At 37.4% G+C, this 22,215-nt stretch overlaps 1 protein-coding gene across 3 annotated transcripts; it reads left to right on the top strand.

Annotated features, from left to right (window-relative positions):
* The first annotated feature begins 560 nt into the window (after window positions 1-560).
* On the top strand, window positions 561-21,044 carry ZCCHC9 (zinc finger CCHC-type containing 9). Of its 3 annotated transcripts, none has more exons than XM_074207739.1 (6): window positions 561-667; window positions 3,209-3,579; window positions 11,836-11,986; window positions 13,092-13,184; window positions 14,514-14,582; window positions 16,647-21,044. In XM_074207739.1, exons 2-6 carry the CDS (start codon window positions 3,226-3,228, stop codon window positions 16,763-16,765), a joined length of 786 nt encoding a protein of 261 aa, XP_074063840.1. In that variant the 5' UTR covers window positions 561-667; window positions 3,209-3,225; the 3' UTR covers window positions 16,766-21,044. The 3 variants fall into 3 exon arrangements, with proteins under 3 accessions (XP_074063840.1, XP_074063839.1, XP_074063838.1); XM_074207738.1 differs by lacking the exon at window positions 561-667 and adding an exon at window positions 784-824; XM_074207737.1 differs by lacking the exon at window positions 561-667 and adding an exon at window positions 850-1,240.
* Window positions 21,045-22,215: the final 1,171 nt, after the last annotated feature.

The following is a 22,215-nucleotide window of genomic DNA, read 5'->3' as shown; positions in this document are numbered from 1 at the left end:
GGATTGTTTCTTTCCCTTCCAATAGCACTCTGGGACTGCTGTTAACTTTGTATGTTTAAAAGGGAACTCCAAAGATGACAGGTAAGCCTTCTTTAAAAACAACAAACAGGGGTGACTAGGTGGCACAAGGGATAGAGCACCGGCCCTGGAGGCAGGAGGACCTGGGTTCAAATCCGGCCTCAGACACTTCATGATTACCTAGCTGTGTGGCCTTGGGCAAGCCACTTAACCCCATGCCTTGCAAAAAACTAAAAAAACAAAAACAAAAAACAACAACAAACAAAAAGGTGCAGTGCCTGGAAGAACTGCCTGCTTAATTATCAGTCTCTCAAGTAGCATTTATTATGCGCTTCGTGTGTACCAGGGCTGGGCCAGCCTTCAGTACAGGGAAAGGGAGAGAGCGCGCTGCCCTCCCTCAGGAGGGGAAGGGGAAGAGGAAGCCGCATGCGCGGGGCGGGGCGACGGCTCAAAGCTGCCCCTCCCCCGCCGCCGCCGCGCCGCCATGCGCCTCTAGGGGGCAGCCGTCAGCGGAAGTGGGCGGGCGGGGCGGTCCGGACTGCGGCTTTCCTCTTCCGGGTGGCTGGCGCGCGCTCCGGAGCTTCCTTCTCTCGCTCACCGCCGGGGCCGAGGGCCCCGCTCCGGGGGAAGCAGGCTCGTGTCGCGGCAGGTGAGAAGGCTCCGCGCGCCCCCGGAAACGCCCCTGTCCCGGCGGCCTCGTGTTTCCCACAGGCCCCTGCGGGGCGGGCTGAGGGGCGGGACTTCCGGGGGGAGGGGAGGTTAGTCTTGTTCCGGGCTGCACCCACCCCGGGCCGGTGGGCAGGAGGGTAAGTCGGTTCCCTTCCTTGCCCGGGGCGGCCGCCCTCCCCGTAAGATGGGGACGAGGCCGAGCTCCGCCGCGGACAGCACTCCCCTCGCGTGGCGGCAGACGCGCGTGATTCAGGCCCGGGTGGCGGGGAAGGGGCCCGTCGCGGTCCGGGGCTGGCGCTGCGGCGTGAGAGCGGGTAGCGTGCGAGGGAGCACGCCGCAGGAGTTGGCCAGACAGGCCCCTGCCGCCCGCCTCCTGGAAACCTGCCTGGGTTCAAGTCCGGCCGCAGACCCTTCGTAATGGCCTTGGGCAAGCCCCCCAACCCCCTGCCTTGCAAAAGACAAACTCAAGAAAAGAAAACCCACCCAATGCGTAAAACTTTTCATGCCAGGACTCCTAGTGTCAAACACAAAAGCACAAATATCAGACTATATGGTATGTGAATTGATATTAAGTTGCTTGTTCCCTCTGATCTTGTGATATGTTAGTGTAATTGTTTATAAGAAGAGGAAAGCTTTCCTTGCTTTGTATCAATTCTCCAAGCAGATATATATATATATATATATATATATATAGTATATATATATATATATGCATGTATATGCATAAATAATTTTTATTTATTTTCAAGGACTGTCTAAAGGACCTGATTCTGCTACTTTTAAGTTTAGGATCTTTGACTTCTTATTCCAACCTGGGCCAGCCGTCACCCCCCCCCTTCCTTTATGTCTCCTCCTCCCTTTCCCCTAACCACACTGATGATGATGAAGACTTGCTGTGAACATTCCCTTTGATCTTAGGGCACTGCCGCTCAGAATTTCTGTGTTAAGAGACACCCTCCTTCCCCATTCCCAACTGTTCGGATGACTCTTACAGGAATTCTCATGGACTCTTTCTGAAAGTCAGGCGAAGCATGTGAATTCCTCCTTAGAATGCTGTTTTTAAATGCATTAAAAAAAACCTTAGTATACAGAGGAAACAAAATTATCTTGTAATAGTTATCGAAAATATTTATAAAAACAAGTTCATGGTTCATAGGTTTGTTCTATGGTGTATTTAAGAGAAAAAGAATTGGAACTGCATGAAATGAGAATGCAAGGAATTTGTGTCTATATTGCTGTGGCTCTTGATGAAGTCCCAACCCTCTAAAGATTTCAGAGCATAAATAGCTAAATTTATACTGTTTTGATAACCTATGTGTTTTAGACTGTGGTGTGGTGCCCAGAATGGCAGTTCATAGAAGAAATGATAACTTGAGTATAGGATGGTATATAAAGGCATCACAATAGAGAGCCAGCTTCAGGAAGACAAAGATAATGCCTTCAAGTCCTGCTTCTAATAGATTCTAGCTATGGGACCCAGGGCAAATCACTTAATTTTAAAGTCTTAGATCTTAAGACAGCAATTGCAGAGAAGGTGGCAACTTGCCTTTGGAAGAGTTTACTCTCCTATTCCAATAAAATTAATAGGTCTTTTAGGAATATGAATCCTGTGAGATTGTGTGAACTTTTGATTACTTTGTCATAAGCTTTTGATCTTGAATAAGCAAAATCTTGGGTTAAAAGGGCAGAATGATTTGTCAGCAGAGAACAGATGATTTAAGAAAGGTTTTATTTACTCAGATTTATAAATCCACAGAGGAGATTTGCAGTAATGAACATGAGATTAAAGAACAAGATCTTTGTACATAGTCAAGTCTGTCTATAAACTAATTCCCCCAAATAGCAATTTACAACAGAAAACAAGAAAATGGGAGAAAGACATGTGTGATTTACAAACGAGGAGAAATAGCTAGAAAGGAAGACTTACTGATTACTGTTTTGACTTTTCTTTAGTGAAACAATTTGGGAACTTGAGAATACTTTCAATTCTGAACTAGTTGTTGAATAGGCTTGTTCTTTACCCTGCTGTGATTGTGAAGCCTTTTTTTGTAGAGGCTAAATGTATATTGCAAACTTATATCCATACATAGCAATACATGTTTATTTCTAAGTTCACCCTCTGGGTAAAAAAATTTTTTTAGTAAGTTGACTTTTAATGTGCAAATAGGGATATTAACTAGGCAGGAAAATACACATAATGAAACACTATAGTCTTTTCAAGATAATTTATTCATGCTCAATGAATATAAATTCATCAAGCGTAGTAGATTCTTTTTTTCATACTTAATATTTTTTCAATTACATGATAGTTTTCAACATTCATTTTTGTAAGGTTATGATTTCCAAATTTTTCTCCCTCCTTCCCTTTCCTCTCCCCTTCCCAAGATAGCAAATAATCTGATATAGGTTATACATGTACAATCATGTTCAACTTATTTTATGAAATGAAAGATTGGTCAATGAAAGATTGAATGGGAAGATGAAGATTGAACACTCATGTTTTGTTTTTTTAATTTGTAAGGTACTTTGGTTGAAACCATGACCAGGTGGGCACGAACCAACACAACACATAATAAGAAAGCTTTGAAAGCAACATCATGGGAAGACATGAAGAAGGGCTCTATGGAGAGAGGAACCCAAAATCTACAAAAGGATAAGCACTTTCATTCCAGTGGGCTCTCCCTTAAGAATGATCCACTCCAATCAAAAAACAAGAAAAAAAAATCTTATACCAATCAAGATGTAAATGGATTCATGGAATATCTAAGACAGAATGGGAATGTGATGGGAGATAGCCTGGAAATAAGAGAAGAAATAACAACAGCTCTCAAAAAAGATAGTCGCCGAGAAGGAAGGAGGTTGAAAAGACAAAAAATAAAGAAAAATGCACAGGTAGGATCATCCATATTTGCTTTCTTTAATTTTTATGAGACGTAATCTGTAGTACAAGATGTACTATTATCACAGTATTCACATATGCTCACACAACCTTCAGTATTATTGTGGATCGTGGCCTCCTTTTGCATAATCCTTTCATTGATCTAGATCATTCAATTATTTCTCATCTAATGTAATTCTTTTTTTAATTTATTTTTTATTCTCATTTTGTACAAATGTTTTTCTTTACATTAATAAAATATACTTGTTTACAAGTAAACAAAATACCCCTCCCCCCATGAATATAGATAGACTTGCTTGGGCAAAAAAAGTAAAGGGGGAGAAAAAAAATTAAAATTAAAAAAAATAATAGTAATAATTGTAGGTATGGCCAGGTGGTGCAATGGACGAAGCACCAGCCCTGGAGCCAGGAGCACCGGAGTCCATATCCAACCTTGTAAACCCAGTAATCACCCAGCCATGTGACATGCAAGCCACTCGATCCCCACTGCCCTGCAAAAAACAAAAAGAAGAAAAAAAAAGACCCAAAATAAAATAAAATAGTAATAATAGTAGGGGTGGCTGGGTGGCAGACAGAGCATTGGCCCTTGAGCCAGGAGCACCTGGGTCTGAATCCGGCCCCAGACACCCAATGATCACCCTGCTATGTGGCCCCAGGCAGGCCACCCAGCCCCACTTGCCCTGCACCCTCCCCCAAATAATAATAACAAAAAATGTGTTTCAGTCTTTGTTCCAACACCATCAACTCTGTCGTGAGTGGATCACATTCTTTATGATAAGTCCATCACAAAAGTTACTTCCATATTTTTCCAATGTTGCCATTGCTGATTGCAACTCCCTCCTTTCTTATTTCTCCACTACCATGTACTCTATTTTCTCTCTCCTTTCACTCTGACTCTGCTGTAGGGTCGTTGACTGGCTCAGCAGACAGATCCCTGGTCCTGGGGCCAAGAAGCCCTGAGCCCCCATACCACCCCTTAGGCCCAGAATCCACCTGGCCCCATGGTCCCGGACAGGCCATCCAATCCCAGCCCCTTGCAAGAAGTAAAAAAGAAAATGTGTTATATCTGATCACTCTCCCCCCATGGTACATCCTTTTCTCCATCACTCACATCCCCACCCCTTCCCCCTGCTCCCCCCTCCTTCTTACTCCAGATGTCTATACCCCATTGAGTATATATGCTGTTTCCTCTTTTAGCCACCTCTGATGAGAGCAAGGATTCCCTCATTCCCCCTTGCCTCTCCCCTTCCATATCATTGCAATAGCTCATTGTAATAAAAAAAAATCTTATGTGAAATATTTTGGACTATTCTATTCCCCCTCTTTCTTTTTTCTTTCTCCCATTCTATTTCCCTTTTTTTCTATTGACTCCATTTTTACACCATATTTTATCTTCAAATTCAGCTTTCTCCTGTGCTTCAACTATAAAAGCTCTCTCTACCTGCTCTATTAACTGAGAAGGTTCATATGAGTATTATCAGTGTCATTTTTCTATGCAGGAATACATGCAGTTCATCCTCATTAAGTCCCTCATATTTCCCCCCCTCTCCTCCAATCTCCATGCTTCACCTGAGTCCTGTATCTGAAGATCAAACCTTCTGTTCAGCTCTGGCCATTCCAAAAGGAACATTTGAAATTCCCCTGGTTCATTGAAAGTCCATCTTTTTCCCTGGAAGAGGACATTCAACCTTGCTGGGTAGTTCATTCTTGGCTGCATTCTAAGCTCTTTTGCCTTCTGGTATATTGTATTCCAAGCCCTATGAGCTTCCAGTGTAGCTGCTGCTAAGTCCTGTGTGATCCTGACTGCAGCTCCACGATATTTGAACTGTGTCCTTCTGGCTGCTTGTAATATTTTCTCTTCGACTTGGGAGTTCTGGAACTTGGCTATAATATTCCTGGGGATTGGTTTTTTGGGATCTCTTTCTCTGGGAGATCACTAGATTCTCTCCATTTCTATTTTGCCCTCTGCTTCTAGAATATCAGGGCAATTTTCCTGTAGTAATTCTTTGAAAATGATGTCAAGGCTCTTTTCCTGATCATGACTTTCAGGTATTCCAATAATTTTCAGATTATCTTTCCTAAGTCTGTTTTCCATATCAGTTGTTTTTTCAATGAGATATTTCACATTTTCTTCTAATTTTTCATTTTTTTGGTTTTGAAGTATTGATTCCTGATTTCTGGTAAATTCATCAATCTCCCTGAATTCTATTCTTTGTCTGAAGGATTTGTTCTCCTCAGAGAGTTTTCTTATCTCTTTTTCCATCTGGCCAATTTTGCTTTTTAAAGCATTCTTCTCCTCAATAACTTTTTGAACTGTTTTGTCCATTTGACCTAAGCTGGTTTTTAGCATGCTATTTTCTTCAGCATTTTTTTGGGTTTCCTTGACTAAGCTGCTGACTTCATTTTCATGTTTTTCCTGCATCTCTCTCCTTTCTTTTCCCAGTTTTTCTTCCAACTCCCTCATTTGATTTTCAAAGTCTTTTTTGAGCTCTGTCATAGCCTGAGTCCAATTTCTGTTTTTCTTGGAGTCTTTAGATGCAGGAGCTTGTGCTTCCTCATCTTCAGACTGAGTATTTTGATCCTTCTTGGGCTCATTTGCAAAATATTTCTCAATAGTCTTCCTTTTGTTTCTCTGCTTTCTCATTTTCCCAGCCTGGGCCTGGTTTGGGGGTACTTCCTGAGCTTTGGGGACACTCCCACAAGGATCTCAGTGTGTGAGGCTCTGTCCTCCCTCCTGGTCTGTGAATGACCATAAGCACCTCCCTCTGCCACGGGGCCGAGGTGGGGGGGCCCTGTTGTTCTATGGGGGTGCCTAGACTTCGATCAGGATCTGAATGTGGTCAGAGCCCCAGAGTCCTGTTCCAGAGGCAGAGGACCAAGCTTGCAGTTTCTCTTCACTCTGCTCCCTCAGCTCAATGGGCTCATGCCCTGGGGGCTCCTGCTTACTGGCTCTGCCTGCTTCTGTTTCCTGCTCTGGGCTGCAGAAAGACCAAGCTGCTCCCTGTGTGCCCCGAGGGCTGGGCTCCAGGTGCTCCCTCTGGCAGAGGCCCCCACTGTTCCCCCACTTTGTGCCCGGTGCTCCCCGGGGTGCAGCTCAGGAGACTCCCCCGCTGCTGTGAGCTGAGGCTCCCAGTGCCCTGGGGCTGCCTCTGGGAGGCTGAAGTTCTTTGGCTCTGACGGGCCACCCCTCTGATGGGCTGCCCCTCCGGCCCCCGGGGAGCAAAGCCTTTCTTTTTCTAGGTTACCTTGAGTAGGAGAACTGCCTCACTGGGTCCCTTTGTGGGTTCTGTCTCTCGAAAGTTTAGTTAGAGTCCTTAGTTTATGAGTTTTTATCAGAGAGCTCCTAAGACTGGATCCCTTCTTGTCGCCATCTTGGCTCCGCCCCCCCAATGTAATTCTTGTTCCTTCCATAAATCATTATATATTTACTAGCACTTTATATCTAGTGTCAATATTTATTAGATTTATGGGCTACTTTTTCTATGGAAAAAAGTGCAATTTACAGAATACTTGTATTCAGTTTAAGATAATAAATGCTTTTTGAATGCTGTAACTATGAAGAAGAGTTTCTGAATTGTTTGAAATTATTGTTTTGCCACCTGCAGAATTTCTTTTCAGAGTATGTTCTTGAAGAGGATGGATTCTCTTTTCACTTGAAACATGTACCAGGGGGCAGCATAATCCCATGGAGATTTAATGTCAGTTCTGCAATTAGCTGATATATTTGTTAGATTGTCTTCTCTGCTCTTCAGTTTTCTTATATGTTTTGTCAAACTGTTTTCAAGAAAACAATATTTTCCCATCATGGTTTCTTGGTCAAAAAATACTATAATTTATATCCTTCCTTACCAACAAAGTTTCATATATTTTACTCTTCGTAAAGGTATGATACCCAGTAAGTTTGACATTTCATACAGGCTTAATTCCTGCACTTCTTATTATGTACCAGTTAAGTGCTTTAAAATCCCATTATACAAAAGAGAAGAAACAAAGAAGGCACCATAAAATGTCACACTAGTTAGGTGCAGAATTAGCATTAGCACTCTCTAAACTTCTGCTGTTCTCATTATATGTTCTCATATATGTCAATTGAAAATCTTGTGCTGCATTTTACTGTTTTTGAATAATTTTTCCCAATTATATGTAAAACAATTTTCAACATTCATTTTTAAAATTTTGCAATCCAAATTATTTTCCTCCCCCTACCCTGAGATAGTAAGCGTGTTATGAAAGAAAAAACAGATATCTTCAACCCTGCCATGAAAAAAATAAAAGTAAAAAATAGTAGACTTCAGTCTGCATTCAGACTCCCCATCAATTCTTTGTCTGAATCTACATTATATTTTGAATGGGAGCTCTGCTCATGGCACCATATTAATTTTTAGAGGTTTGGAGTATAGCTGATGTACACACACACACACACACACACGGAGATAGATAGATAGATAGATAGATAGATAGATAGATATTTTATATGCACATACACACACACAAAACTGATCATTTCTTGTTCTATAATTACTTAACACTTGGACTTGAATTGCAATAAGTTTCCAAAATACCTTATATATTAAGATTAGCAGAATGGGAAGGGGATAGGAACAGAAAGCCTGGAAATAAAACCTGCTATTTCTGTTATATTTTTATAAAAACAGAGGTTATATCTAGCATCTTGAATTAGCAGAGTAAGGGTAATTTAATTAAGTTAAGAGTTTAGGTTTGAGAGTCCATTAGTATAATCTTGGTTAAAGTCTTAAATTTTCTGGGCTTTGGTTTCTTCAACTGTAACATTTAGGTGGTAAGTCTTTTTTTTTTTTTTTTTTTTTTTTTTTTTAAGGTTTTTGCAAGGCAAATGGGGTTAAATAGCTTGCCCAAGGCCACACAGCTAGGCAATCACTAAGTGTCTGAGACCGGATTTGAACTCAGGTACTCCTGACCCCAGGGCCGGTGCTTTATCCACTGTGCCACCTAGCCACCCCAAGGTGGTAGGTCTTTAGGTCTTACATGATCATTCGGGTCTCTTCCACCTCTAAAATTTTAGGAGTTTCCTGATGTTAGAAAGTTTCTTACAGTTATATATTTAGAGATGACACTAAAAAAACTATTTCCCAAATGGGCTGATTTGAGTAGAGAATTATAATGTTGTTCAGTCATTTCAGTTGCAGCTGACTCTTTGTCACCTCATTTGGAGTTTTCTTGGCAAAGAATGTCATTTTACAGTTGAGGAAATTGAGGCAAAGAGGATAAAGTTACTTGCCCAGCTAGGAAGTCAGATTTGAATTCAGGAAGATGAGTCTTTATGACTCCAAGTCCTATATTCTATCCACTATGCCATCTAACTGCCTCTTTTATAATTAGAGTATATAAAACTCATTAGTTATTTCAAACAAATTTTGAAAATCTAATGCATGTTATATTTTAAAATGTTTTTTAAAAATATGTTCAGGTTCAAAATTTAAGTTTCAGAACTGAACATTATAATGAACAAAACAATATGTTTATATAACCTTTTAAAATTGTGCATAGCTCTTGTCATCTAAGTTCATTAATAGCATTCTCAATATTTGATGTGTCAATATTTCTATGCTATCAAACTTGGGTCTGCAAATTGTAGTCTGAAGGCTAAATCCTAACAGTTGCCTGTTTTTGTATGATCCTGGAACTAAGATTGGCTTACATTTTTAAATAGTTTCATAGTACTTAAAAATGAAAATTTCATTTTTAGTTCGGTTTGTACAAACAGAGGCACCTGACATGATTTCGCTCTTGGGTCAGGTATGCTGACCCTTGCTACAGAATACTCTTCTCTAACACAAAGTATGATAAACTTTAATTCTGAGAGTGAAGTCATTCAAGAAATTCATGTTTGCTGATGGAGTTTTAAAGGTCATGTCATCTAAGCACCTGTATTCATCAAGAATCTGAATATGTTGAAGTGACAATCTGGCTTTAAGTAGCAGCCACTTCTTTTGCAGTTGTACAAAAGATTTTTTTTTCTATTGAACTAATTAATTCTAAATTGAAAAGTCATTGGGAAAAGTAAGAAAGCTCATCTTTTCCAATTTGAATTAACAGGAAAAAGAAAATGAAGACTGAGTGAGTTAGCTACATAACAATACAGGGCAACTTTTAATGTTCCTTTTGTACTTTACTAAATTTTTGTTCTGCATTAGACCCCGACTTCATTGGTATAGCCAACTTGTAGTGAGGAAGAGTTTTCTATCAGTGAAGATCACCACCTGTTCTGTAGTTTAGTTGTCTTAGAGAGTAACCGGAGGTGATGAAAGGTAAATAAAAGTCTTAGTCAGAACTTTTAAAACAAATCATTCAATCAGTAAACATTAAGTGTCTACACCAGGGTCTCTGCTTAGCCTTGGGAATACTACTGGATAATAACATTTGTACCATCTGCCTGCAAATGGTACCCCCCCCAAATACCCCAGTCCCCCCCCCCAAAAAAAAACCCAAAAGACTTCCCCTGTTCTCAAGAAGCTTACAATCTAATGGAAGAATCTTGATTTATTCTTGATGATCAAGGTCTTCTTTATTCCAAGACTGGCTCACGATGTCCACTATATCACTTGGTCTTTATTTTACTTAGATTTTAGAAATTCCACATTTCATATTTACATTGAAAACAATTAAAAATTCATAGGCTGAGAGAATGATTGTGAAGATAGGGTACAATGAAAAAAAGTGTTGGACTTAGCCATGGGACTTGAGTTCAGTGACCAGCACTGCTACTATTACCTATGTGACCTTGGGCAAATATATACTCCTTCTGGACCTTTTTAGGTACCTCTTTTCTAAAATGAGGGAGTTGGACTAAAGTCCCTTCTTGCTCTAGAACAAAAATCCTATGAATAAGGATGTTGCTCTAGGTAAATAAACCCAATTACTGTTTTTGTCCTTGTGAGTAAAAAGGAAAAACATATCCTTTCTCTGTTACATTAGAGAATATTTGAATCCCCAGAAATAATAATTTTATTTTCTGAAACAGTTATAAGATTTTAGGAAATACAAAATAAAGCACTATTTTAAAAATGTGTAATGTATATCTTCTCATGAAAACCCATGTCTATTTCTGAGTTGTGATGAGCATGTATTAAGGTTATATCATGCTGTAATAATAGACTTTAAGGGAAAACTTGATTAAATTAAGTCATCTTGACTAGTAATTTGAATCATAATTCAGTTTGATTTGATTTAAATCAAATACATCTAGTTAGATGAAGGTTGCAAATGTTGTGAATGCAGATTTTTGGAGCTAATATATATGTTCTAGAGTGAATTCAGATTTCTTAAAACAACACTACATCCATCACTGAGTAATCTCTTTGTTTCATTGACTACATCTTTCTTCAGGATCTTTTGTATCCTGGTCTCTGAAATTCATGGGTAGGATACTTTGAGGATTAAAATTTTATAAGAATTCTGAAAACCTTTAAAGGGGTATTTATGGCATATTTCAATCTATCAAAAAGCTTTAAAATTTATAAAGCTTTACTTTAATATCATCCTAGGCAGATGGTACAAATGTTATTATCCAGTAGTATTATTCATAGATAAGGAAACTGAGACTTTGAGAGAATAAGTGACTTGCCCAAGTTTATATCACTGGCAAGTGATGGTGTCAACATCCAAACCCAGTCTTCTGAGTCCAAGTCAAATGGTGTTCTAGTATACCATACTGCTTATTTTATCAAGTTGAAGTTTATGAAAAAGAAATTTGATAGTAAATTAGAAACGAGAATGATTAAGTTTTTAAAGTATCACTAACAGCAAAAAATGCTGCCATTTGGTAAAATTGGTGTTGGGTTTGTACTGATTTGTCTCCCTCACTCTCTCTATTCAGACTATATCAGTTCTTTCTCTGAAAAGTGAATAAATTTTTCATCATTAAGTCCTTCAAAATTATCTTACATTCTTGTATGGCTGAGAGTAGCTAAGTCATTCACAATTGATTATCAAACAATATTGTTGTTGTTACTATATAATAATTATATATTATATGTGTATGTATGTATGTGTATATGTGTGTGTGTGTATGTATGTATGTATGTATGTATTCTCCTGGTTCTGTTCTTTTTACTTTATGTCAATTCATGTAAGTCTTTCCAGATTTTTCTGAGAGCATTCCTTTCTTCATTATCATAATCTGGTCATCATTTCTTAAAGGACAGTAGTATTCTTTCAATTAGTGTTGTTTTTTAGCAGTTTAAGAAGCTAACATATCTTCATCTTCCCAGGTCTGTTATCATTGCAGAAAACCAGGCCATGGAGTTGCAGATTGCCCTGCTGTCCTTGAGAGTCAAGATATGGGCACTGGAATCTGTTACCGCTGTGGTTCCACTGAACATGAAATAACCAAATGCAAAGCCAAAGTAGACCCAGCTATGGGTATGTGTTTTCACTTTTTTTTTTTCCAATTAGAAAAAAGAGAGGGAGCTAGGCATGTGGTACATGGCTGTAATCACTGTTCTAGGAGAGACTGAGACTAGTAGATCATTTGAGTTCCAGAATTCTGAACTGTAGCAAGGTTAAAATTGATTAAATACCCACAATAAGTCCAGGACCAATGTGGTGAGCCCTTAATGGGGAGCAGCCACCAGGCTGCTTAGGAAGCCCAGGTCTGAAACAGAGCAACCAAAGCAAATAATGAGGTTAGGCCTTCCATGCTGATATGCAATGGAATTGGACTTTTGATTGACTACTGTTTTTCAACTAGAGGGTAATAGAGAGACTCCCAAAGGGGGTGGGTGGTAGGGAGGAGAAGGTAGATATTTTCATACTGGTTAAATGATGATGACCAAGATTTAAGTCTCACTATGTACTTTGATAATATAATTATTATTAACTGGGTATGATGGAGCATATTTGTGGTCCATGTTCTCAGGGAGGGTGAGGCTAGTGGATTATTTGAACTTGGAAACTTCTGAACTTCAGTTGGCTAGGACTAGTCAGATATACATCCCTAAGTCCTGTACTAATGGTGAGCATCCAGGTTCAAGGGTATGCAGCCAGACTACATAAGAGGGAGCAAACAAGATCAGGTTAATATTCCTGTGCTGATTAGTAGTGGTGGTATCAGGCCTTGAATAACCCCTGAATTTCCTTCCAGCCTGGGTAAGATAGAGAGACCTGTTTTGCCATTCCCTCAACATAATTATTTAGGAAAGGTGATAGACTAATAAGCCAAATAAGTCACATTGACTATATAGGAATTTGTTCTACTTAGTAATATTTACTTGTTAGAACTATTTCTTTTCCATTTTTTCCCCCCAGTGAGGAGGGGGTAGTGGAAGGAAAAAAAAATAAAGCTTGATAATATTTTTAAAATTTAAATACAATTTTTTTAGCCTGAGTCACTAAATAATTTTGTAATGAATGTTCTAAATGAACCAAACATTGAAATAATATTGCCTTCATGTAGAGGACTTTTAAATAATGCTAGATTATATATGATTCACACTGATGAACATGAATAAGACATTTATCTTTACAGGAGAATTTCCTTTTGCAAAATGTTTCATTTGTGGAGAGATGGGACATCTGTCTAGATCCTGTCCTGATAATCCTAAAGGACTTTATGCTGAAGGTAAGAACTATTTTTGGATGTGAAATAGGACAAATGTTGATAAAAAGTTGGAATATAGCTTTCCTTTTGAATAGAACATTTTAATGATTTGCAAACCCTTGAAAGAATTCTTTTCTGAAATATATATGCTACAAGTAGGAAATGGTGACTCTCCTTCATATATTAATAAATTCTATGCAAAGCAGCCAGAGCTTATATATCCATCTTTTTTGGTATATTTTGACATAATCTGTGACAGTATCATGCGGACTTTTGCTTTTCTCAGTGTATAAGTAAACTGGAAAGGCAAACTGCATCTGTCAGATTAATGTTAGACGCCCCCCATCAGTGTATTTTTTTGCTTTAATGTACACAAATCTTTTACTCTTAAAAGTAGATAGAGGTTTTCCTTTTCAGAAAGTTAACACAAATTTTTTATTTTTGATAATGGTTTTAGCCAAGCTGAGATAATATATGTTTGTGAAAAATGTGTGTAGTCACTTTTTAACATTAAAAAAAACTTGATTTGGCAATGTTTATCACTTTAGTTTTTGTAAATGTTAATATAACTTATCTAATGGTTTTGGAATTAACTCATATTCATACTTTTAAATTACTCATGATTAAATTGCCTCACCACATTTTTCAATAATTGATATGACACCTGAGATAGTTAAAACTTTACTTTCATGGTTATTCATCCATAAAATAAGCCTGTTCATCCAAAATATAAATGCAAGACCATTGTGTGTAGGACATAAGATGATGAACAGTTCTTCTCTTATCCTATGGGTCCCACTTGGTCTCTCTCTACAACTAGAAGTTGAGTATTCCTTGACTTCTATCTCTCTTTCCACAATTTCTAATCAAAAGTAAGAGTGGTGGTAGATGATTGTAAGGGTTTTCTTCTCTCCATATAAAAGGCCAGATTTCTCCACAGATACATAGAAGATCCCAGAGAATAGATAACAAAATATAACTCCTCAATCAGGGCAGAAAGGTAGGGGGCTACAAGGATGGAACATTGTATTCATTGTCAGATATAGTCAAAGTTAAAGCTGTTTTTGCTTAATTGTTTTTCTTTGTCCCTTGGAAGAGTTGAGAGAGAGAGAGTGTATATGTCTATTTGTGTGTGTATATACATATACATATACATTAGATATGTGTGTACTTATGCACATACTGTGACTATATATACACACATAAATATGGATACAAGACGTATCTCACGTTGACAATCATCTTGTGGAGTATCTGTGTGAATATCACAAGACAGACTTTGACTCTGCTTTGTAAAATTAATAATTATTGGGATCCACAGTGGATTGAAATTTTTTGTTCCTTCAACAGGTGGTGGTTGTAGACTTTGTGGTTCTGTGGAACATTTTAAGAAAGATTGTCCTGAAAATCAGAATTCAGGTGAGAACTCACTTAAAAGTTCCTTATTTTCTTGGTGTTCTGTGTTATTAGTAGCTTCCATTCAGAGACTATGGGAATTTAAACAACATCATGATTTCCTACAAACATGTCTTAATTTCTTACTAATAAATCTTAACTCATGAATCTATCACCATAATTGTTATTATTGTATATGTATATATAAACTCATTAATTAGCTTTTTTCTCATGCTTCAAATGTGGGAATGTTGTAAATAAAATTGAATTGAATGTTTTTTCTGATAAGAACTTTACTTTGAATTATAAAGAAAAATGTAAAGTTTTATGTTATAAATGTCAATTTCCTTGACTCTTCTTATAATTTTTTCAAGAGTTTAGGTGCTTAGCAGAAGTCTAAGACTTTAGAACCTTAGGTCTATAGTGAACAGTCGCTTGACACAGTCAGAACAAAGGATATTCTAGTTAAAAAGTAACTTTACAAAAAAAGGTATTTCAAGATCTCTGCCAGTTTATAGATGTTTCCACTGAATAGATTCACAAATGAACCATCTTTTGTCTTGCTGATGGCCACAAGTAATTTCTCATAGATTTTCATTTTTCCTGATACTAATTTTAATACTCAGTGATTACATGGAGTTAAAGTTGGCTAGTCTGAAAGTAACAAACCACTTAAATATGAATGTCAATATTGAATCAAGATAAGTGATATTTCTATATAAATAAAATCCTTATCTTAACAAGTAATTTTCTCTCCCTTTTATTTTAGCCTAAAAGGTTGATGGATTGATTGGCATTTCTGTCAGGTCTTTATTTGGTCATCCTTTGGAAAAGATAATAAAATAAAGCCCCTATAACCCAGATATTATAATGAAAAAAAGACAAATGATAAATTAAACAGTTATTAAACCCTGAATAGTCTGCTACTCCTTTACTGAGGAACTTTGCAAGAATCTATAGGGAGGGCAGCTAGGTGGCACAGTAGAAAGAGTACTGGACTTAGAGTCAGGAGGACCCGAGTCCAAATCCAGACTCAGACACTTAATAATTACCTAACTGTGTGACCTTGGGCAAGTCACTTAGCCCCATTGCCTTATCAAAAAATAAAAGAATCTATAGGAAAGGTAAATTCTTTTATTAAACTTTTTCACAGTCAACCAAAACTTAAAAAGCCTGGCAATACTAAAAGCAAGCTATTGATTCCCTAAGAAAAAAATTAGAGTTAAAAAAATAAATACAAGAGAAAAATCTGGTTATAAGTCCAGTCCTGTCAGTCATGAAATCCAGTTAGTGCTAGCTATGATGAGATTTTTTATAAAAGGCACCAGAGACTTTTTATAGAGTGTTTATTTGGAATAGAAAGCTCACAGCCGAGGTATCCTTTTTTTGGTCAAAAAAGTACTTACAGATTCCATCCAGTTCCCCTTCTTCAGAAGGTTCTGAGAACTCCAAATTTTAACAAAAGGCTTTGTGATTTTAAAAAACTCAAAATCATAATACTGCCTGAATTTGTCTTGTAGCTCCATTCCACTCCCACAGTTCCCAAAAATGAATTTAATCTTCACAACCTGGGCACCTCTTCACAGTTGAGTCTGAAAGAAAGCAAAGCTCTACTACATCTTCAACCCTGAGATTAAAATGATGAAGTGGAATATGAATTCTCCCTCCTGGGAGGATCGCCACTTCCAGAATGACAGGAATGACAAGCAGATGGTGTATAATTTCACAGGTGGAATCTTGTGCATTTAAAACTGATGCTTCATAAGCCTTGCTGTTTACAGACTCTTGGAATTCATTGACTTACTAATGATGAACTCTGGGAAAGAAAGAAAGAGCCTTCTCATCAATTTGTGTAATGCAAAGTAGCTGCTGCATTTCCCTAATTGGAAAGAGAAATTGCCTGTGGTACTCTGAAATCAAGAGTTATAATCAATTACACAAATGCACACTTTCCTTTAGCAATGGAGTCTTCCCACCTTGTGATTATTCATGTCAAAACTAGTTACTTTACTAAGTCTATGAAGCTCCCAAAAGCTGTTTTCATTGTTCTTTTTTTTCTTGAATGCTCCTTTTTTCTTTCTTTTACAGATAACAAGGTCACAGTTGGTCGTTGGATTGAGGGGATGAGTGCAGATTATGAAGAAATTTTGGAGGCTCCCAAACCACAAAAACCCAAAAAATTAGTAGCCAAGGTTGTTAACTTTTAATGGTAGAAAGATAACACCTTAGATGTTATAGTTTATAGGTGGTGCAGTAGATAGAGTACCAGCCTTAATCCAGCCTCAGACATTTAATAATTACTTAGCTGTGTGGCCTTGGGCAAGTCACTTAACCCCATTGCCTTGCAAAAAAATAACAAGTCATGTTGTAAATTGTAAAATTGTAAAATTCTTTTCTGATGTTTTGTGCACTGAAGAGGAATACCACCAGCATAAAACACTCAGAAACAACCATTTGAAGCTTAAATTGGGAGTCCTAATTCTTAACAAAGTAGTATCTGCAAAACTTAAATAATATCAAATGATAAATGTTTTCTTAAAAATAATAAAATTATTTGAACAGTCCAGAAACAAGACCTGTATATGGAGGTGAGCTTTATATATTTTTATAAAAGTTACATTTATCTAAGTAATTTATTTGAATACAGTGGTATTTTAAGAGCTCGAATTTTCTAGCTTTAAAATTTATTTTGCTTTTGTATATTTAATAAAAATGGCTTTACCTGTCTTGGTACTTGTTGTCTTAAAACTACATTCACGACTAAATTTACTCTTCTTCGGTTTGCCATATCATTGTATTTTGTATGTCTTTGGAAACAAGATCCTTCATAAAAATGGTCCCTGCCTTTTGGAAAAGGAGGAGTAGATATTGGCTCACTGCTACTTTGGTTTTGCTCAGAGGTACAGAATCATAATTAACTTAAACAAAACTGAAGTCTACCAGCACCTGTCCCCCCTTGCTCCTTGTCCTTGATTTTGGTGAGAAAAATTCTAGCAAAGAGCCAGGTGGACAGTTTTTTGTTGCATAGAGCAAATGAAGTGTAAAACTCAGCAATGTGATCATGTATTTAGATGAGTCAGGGTGAGAGGGAAGCAGCACCATAATGGAGTTAGAACACTAATCAGGGAGACATTAGATCCTTTGTTTTATTTGATGAATACATGCATACTTAATACATATATTTCACAAGACCTAACTCTGCTATTGTACTGTATAATAGAGTAACTCGGGTGTATTGTGTATTTCATTTGAGATTTTTACCTGATTGGATACATTTATAACTAAAGGAAACAGCTGTGATTAGTTACTGCAGCTTTGCTAGCAAAATATTTACCAAATAAGAAAAGAGATAGTTTTCACTGTTGTCATGTCTGGGGAACTGAACAGTGTTGGTGTGGTGTTTTTTTTTTTCATAGGCTGCACTGTTTTCCTTTCTGGAGCGAAATGAAAATATGAGGACAGCAAATATAACTTAATATCTAAGGGTTTAAAGAATTGAATACCTTTTTTTTAAAAAAACTATAATCTGATGCTGCTGGATTGGGATAGCAGCAGCCACCTTGGCAACTAAACTCTAAAATTTCCTTTAACTGCCATGGAAGGAGCAAAATCCTCCAATTGTCAACTGAAGCTCCCCCTCCAGTCCCTGTACTCTCTTGCTCAGTCCTCAGGGCAGAATCTTCTTTCTGGTGGCCCCTTCCTCTACATTTTAAGGTAAATGTGACCCTTGATTGTAAAACAATAAAAACTACTTTGTAGATGCCAGATATCTCATTTTAAAGTGCCTCAAGGGGCAGCTAGGTGGGGCAGCTAGGTGGTGCAGTGGATAGAGCACCAGCCCTGGAGTCAGGAGTACCTGGGTTCAAATCTGGCCTCAGACACTTAATAATTACCTAGCTGTGTGGCCTTGGGCAAGCCACTTAACCCTGTTTGTCTTGCAAAACAACCTAAAAAAATAAAAAAGTGCCTCAAATGACTTCTGAGGAATTCTGAGAGCTCCTGAATAATGTGTATCTCTTAAATAGAACTGGAGGTGAATGGAGGCCCAGTGTCCTTCCTGTGTGAAGTGGACTTAACCCTGGCCTTCTGAAGAAAAGGGCAAAATAATAGGATTTGTTTCTTACTCATAGTGAAAGATTCAAATCAGCTGATAAAGAGATCTTTCAATATATTGATTTGAATGTGGTGGGTAGTCACAGAATCTTAACTTTAGAATGAAAATAATTTAGAATGTGCCTTGTACATGCACAGCACTATTCAACATGAGGGAAAACACAAGTGATTAAATACTGCTAGTGTTCCTCATCTTTGGTGCATTCTAATAAAACATAACTCAACCCCTTATTTTCCAGATGAGGATACTGAAGCCCAGAGAGTGTGACTTAATAACAGGCCATAACCACTTTTTATTTCCATGTGATGCATTGATTTGCTTAGGATTACCAGTTATTAGCAGTATCAGGATGAAAGCCAGGTCCTTGCATCCAGTATTCAAAGATCTATGATGGCTTTTTTGTTGTTATTGCTTATTTAAGTACTTCTTTTGCCAATACAGCTCATTTTTGTTTGACTGTTTTTGAAGCCTGAAAAAATATGACCTCAACTGGTGATTGATGGTCCACTTGACATATGGACTGAATGTCCACCATCTAATAACTAACCTTAACGGTTTGTAGAATGTCTCGGGGCTGGGATTTTGCTGGCATTTAGATACCTGAGGGATATCAGGAGGATTTAAGTGAAGGTTTACTTCATAACTTCAGAAGGAATGCCTGTACCCTACAAAATATGATGTGTCATTCCAAATGCTCAGGTAAGTATTTCACTTAAACCTAATATTCAAATGGTTAAAATAAATTATGTCACCTTTTAGTTGTTAATAATGGCCAGGGATTAATCTGAAAAATGGGGTGAATGAACTAGACCTGGGCAAGAAATGGCAAGGAATCACATGTATAATAATCATAGTTCACATTTATGTGACACTTTCAAGATTCCTGCATAAGAATATCTTTGGGGAATGAGGTATGTTGAGACTGGAAAAGTAGGACTAGGTTATAAAGGGCTTTGAACACTAAAATCCTTTTGTATTTGATCTTGTTGATGATAGGAAATCCCTGGAATTTAATGATTTAGTGGAGTGATGTGGTTAGACATACGTTTTAGGAAAATCACTTGGGCAGCTGAATGGAGAATGGATTGGAGTGGAGGAAGACTTGAGGCAGGCAAATCCATTAGCAGGTTATTGCAGTCCTGGTGTGAGGGGAGAAGTCTGCGTAAGAGTGATGGTAGTGTCAGAAGAGAGAAGGGGGCATATCTGAGACATGTTGCAAAGGTGACAGACCTTGTCAACAATCTGGAGCCCAGGGCTTTAGCATGTGCATCTCCTCATAATAAAAGGGAAAAAGAACTCACATTACAAAAATATAGGAACTGTTTTTATGATGACAAAGAATTGAAAATTGAAGGAATGCCCATCAATTGAGGAATGGGGTTATGGTATATAAGTGTGATGGAATACCATTCTGTAAGAAATCATGATTAAGTGGCTTTCAGAAAAACCTGGAAAGACTTGCTTGAACTGATGCTGAATGATGTGAACAGTACTGCAACATTGTGAGATAATCAACTATGATTATCTTCTCAACAACACAGTGATCAAAGGCAATTCTAAAAGAATTGTGATGGAAAATGCCATAGAATTTCTGAATGCAGATCAAAGCATATTGTTTCCACTTTCTAAAATTTATTTTTTGTTTCTTCTTTCATAATATGAAAAATGTGGAAATATATTTAGCATGATTATACATGTATGACCTATATCAGATTGCTTGTCTTGGGGAGGGTCTCTAGGAGGAATGGGGAAAAAAATCTAAAACTCAAAATTTTACAGAAATTTATGTTGAAAACTATCTTCTCATGTAATTTGGAAAAAATTTAAAATACTAAAAAAGTAATGAAATGATAGAATGTGACTCTCCATGTTTTAGCACTCTAAGTGCTTAATAGCCTTATTCATTTATTCATTGGCAAAGGATAATGAGGAAAGACTGAAAGTTAGGTGCTAAAGGAAAATTGAGATAGAGGGTGTTTTCAAAGGTCTATCTTTTTAATGTACATGCATGGTAATTCAACTTGACAAGCTACCAATAATCTGTTATGTGTATTTGGGAAGATAAATATATAAAGTCACATTCCCTACCTTCATGGAACTTGCAGTCTAATAGTGGAAAGGGAAATCTTTGGGCTTTTTTTTCTGGTAAGATGGAGAGATGTTAAGGGGAAGGACTAAATGTGATGATGATGACTATTTTAAGGAGAAAAAGGGTCAGATAGCAATGAAAAGCTTTGTTTCTTTTTTTTCATAATTTGTTCTTCCTGTTCTAACTTAACATAATGGTCTCTGAACTTCCTGCCCAAGTCTATTTTTCTATTTTTATCTCAGTGAATGATACTTTTGTCTCTAACCAGTCAATTTCTTTATCTTGTAGCTATACTTTTTAAAAAAAATGTATTTTTTATGTATATATATATATATATGCATATATGTGTGTGTATATAGATATAGATATATAAGGTTTTCAAAATTTATTATGAGTTTATAATAATTCTGGGTCCTGGATGATGATCTATTAAAGGAGATTGATAAGTCAAAGAACAGAAGACAAAAGGGTTATGAAAACCGAAGAAGAGGGAATGGTCAATGATGCCAGATATTCCAGAGGGATGAAGAATGACTGAGGGCTGAGAAAAGGCCTTCAAGATTTAATAGTTAAGAGATCATAGGTAATCCTTGGAGAGAGCTGTTTCAGATGAGTGAGATCAGAGAGAGGAGCAATGAGAATCATTCACAAAACCATCTGAATATGGGTCTAGACATGAATGAGAATCTGATTTTTTTCATTTTATGAAAATTCATTGCTTTGGTCAAAGGTCCATCAAATGCTTGTAAAAAAGTAAATCATCATATTTCTCTTATCTGCCATGCTTTAAAAAGTTAAAAATCAAATTTTTTGAAATCATAATTTCATCTCTGCTGGCTTTCCAAAGCAAGCTAGTAGACAAAAGCCATCAACCAGACCATCAAGATTAGTACAAGCAGGTATCAAGGAAAACCATTCAAGAACTACAGAAAATAGAAGAATACCAGGTCTAGCAACCTCGTCCACTTGGCAGAGAAAGCAGAGAAATTTGGTGTCCTGAAGATCAGAAAATTTGATTGCTTTAAGAATTAAGAAGAAATACCAGAAATGACATGCCTTAAGCAAAAAGCTTTTAGTGTCAGGTTAGGAAAGTCCCCTATAATTAGGATAGACATTAAATCAAGGACTGCTGCTATCTGAAATCCTAAAAGGTAATAACCTATAATTTAAGGAGTTGCAACTGCCCTTTTATGTTTCAGAGTAGACCATTGATGGTCAGATAAACTGCCCAACGACCTGTATTGTCTGCTGAGATTGTGGACTTTGGGATGGGGTTGGCACAGATTTCAAGTATGAACCTTTGAAAAAAGGAGAGAACATCTGAAGGTTAGAGCTGTTGTTGAATTATACCACTAGTGTGACTTACTAAATTGTAATAATTCTGCTTTATGACCATATGAAACAAAGCATCTTGAGTGCACTTAAAATAGTCTCTTCAGTGGTCACTGTGACTT

The sequence above is a fragment of the Macrotis lagotis genome, chromosome X (assembly GCF_037893015.1).
Source record: "Macrotis lagotis isolate mMagLag1 chromosome X, bilby.v1.9.chrom.fasta, whole genome shotgun sequence".
In the NCBI taxonomy this organism is placed as follows: Eukaryota; Metazoa; Chordata; class Mammalia; order Peramelemorphia; family Peramelidae; genus Macrotis; species Macrotis lagotis.
This window is presented reverse-complemented; position numbering and strand designations above follow the sequence as displayed.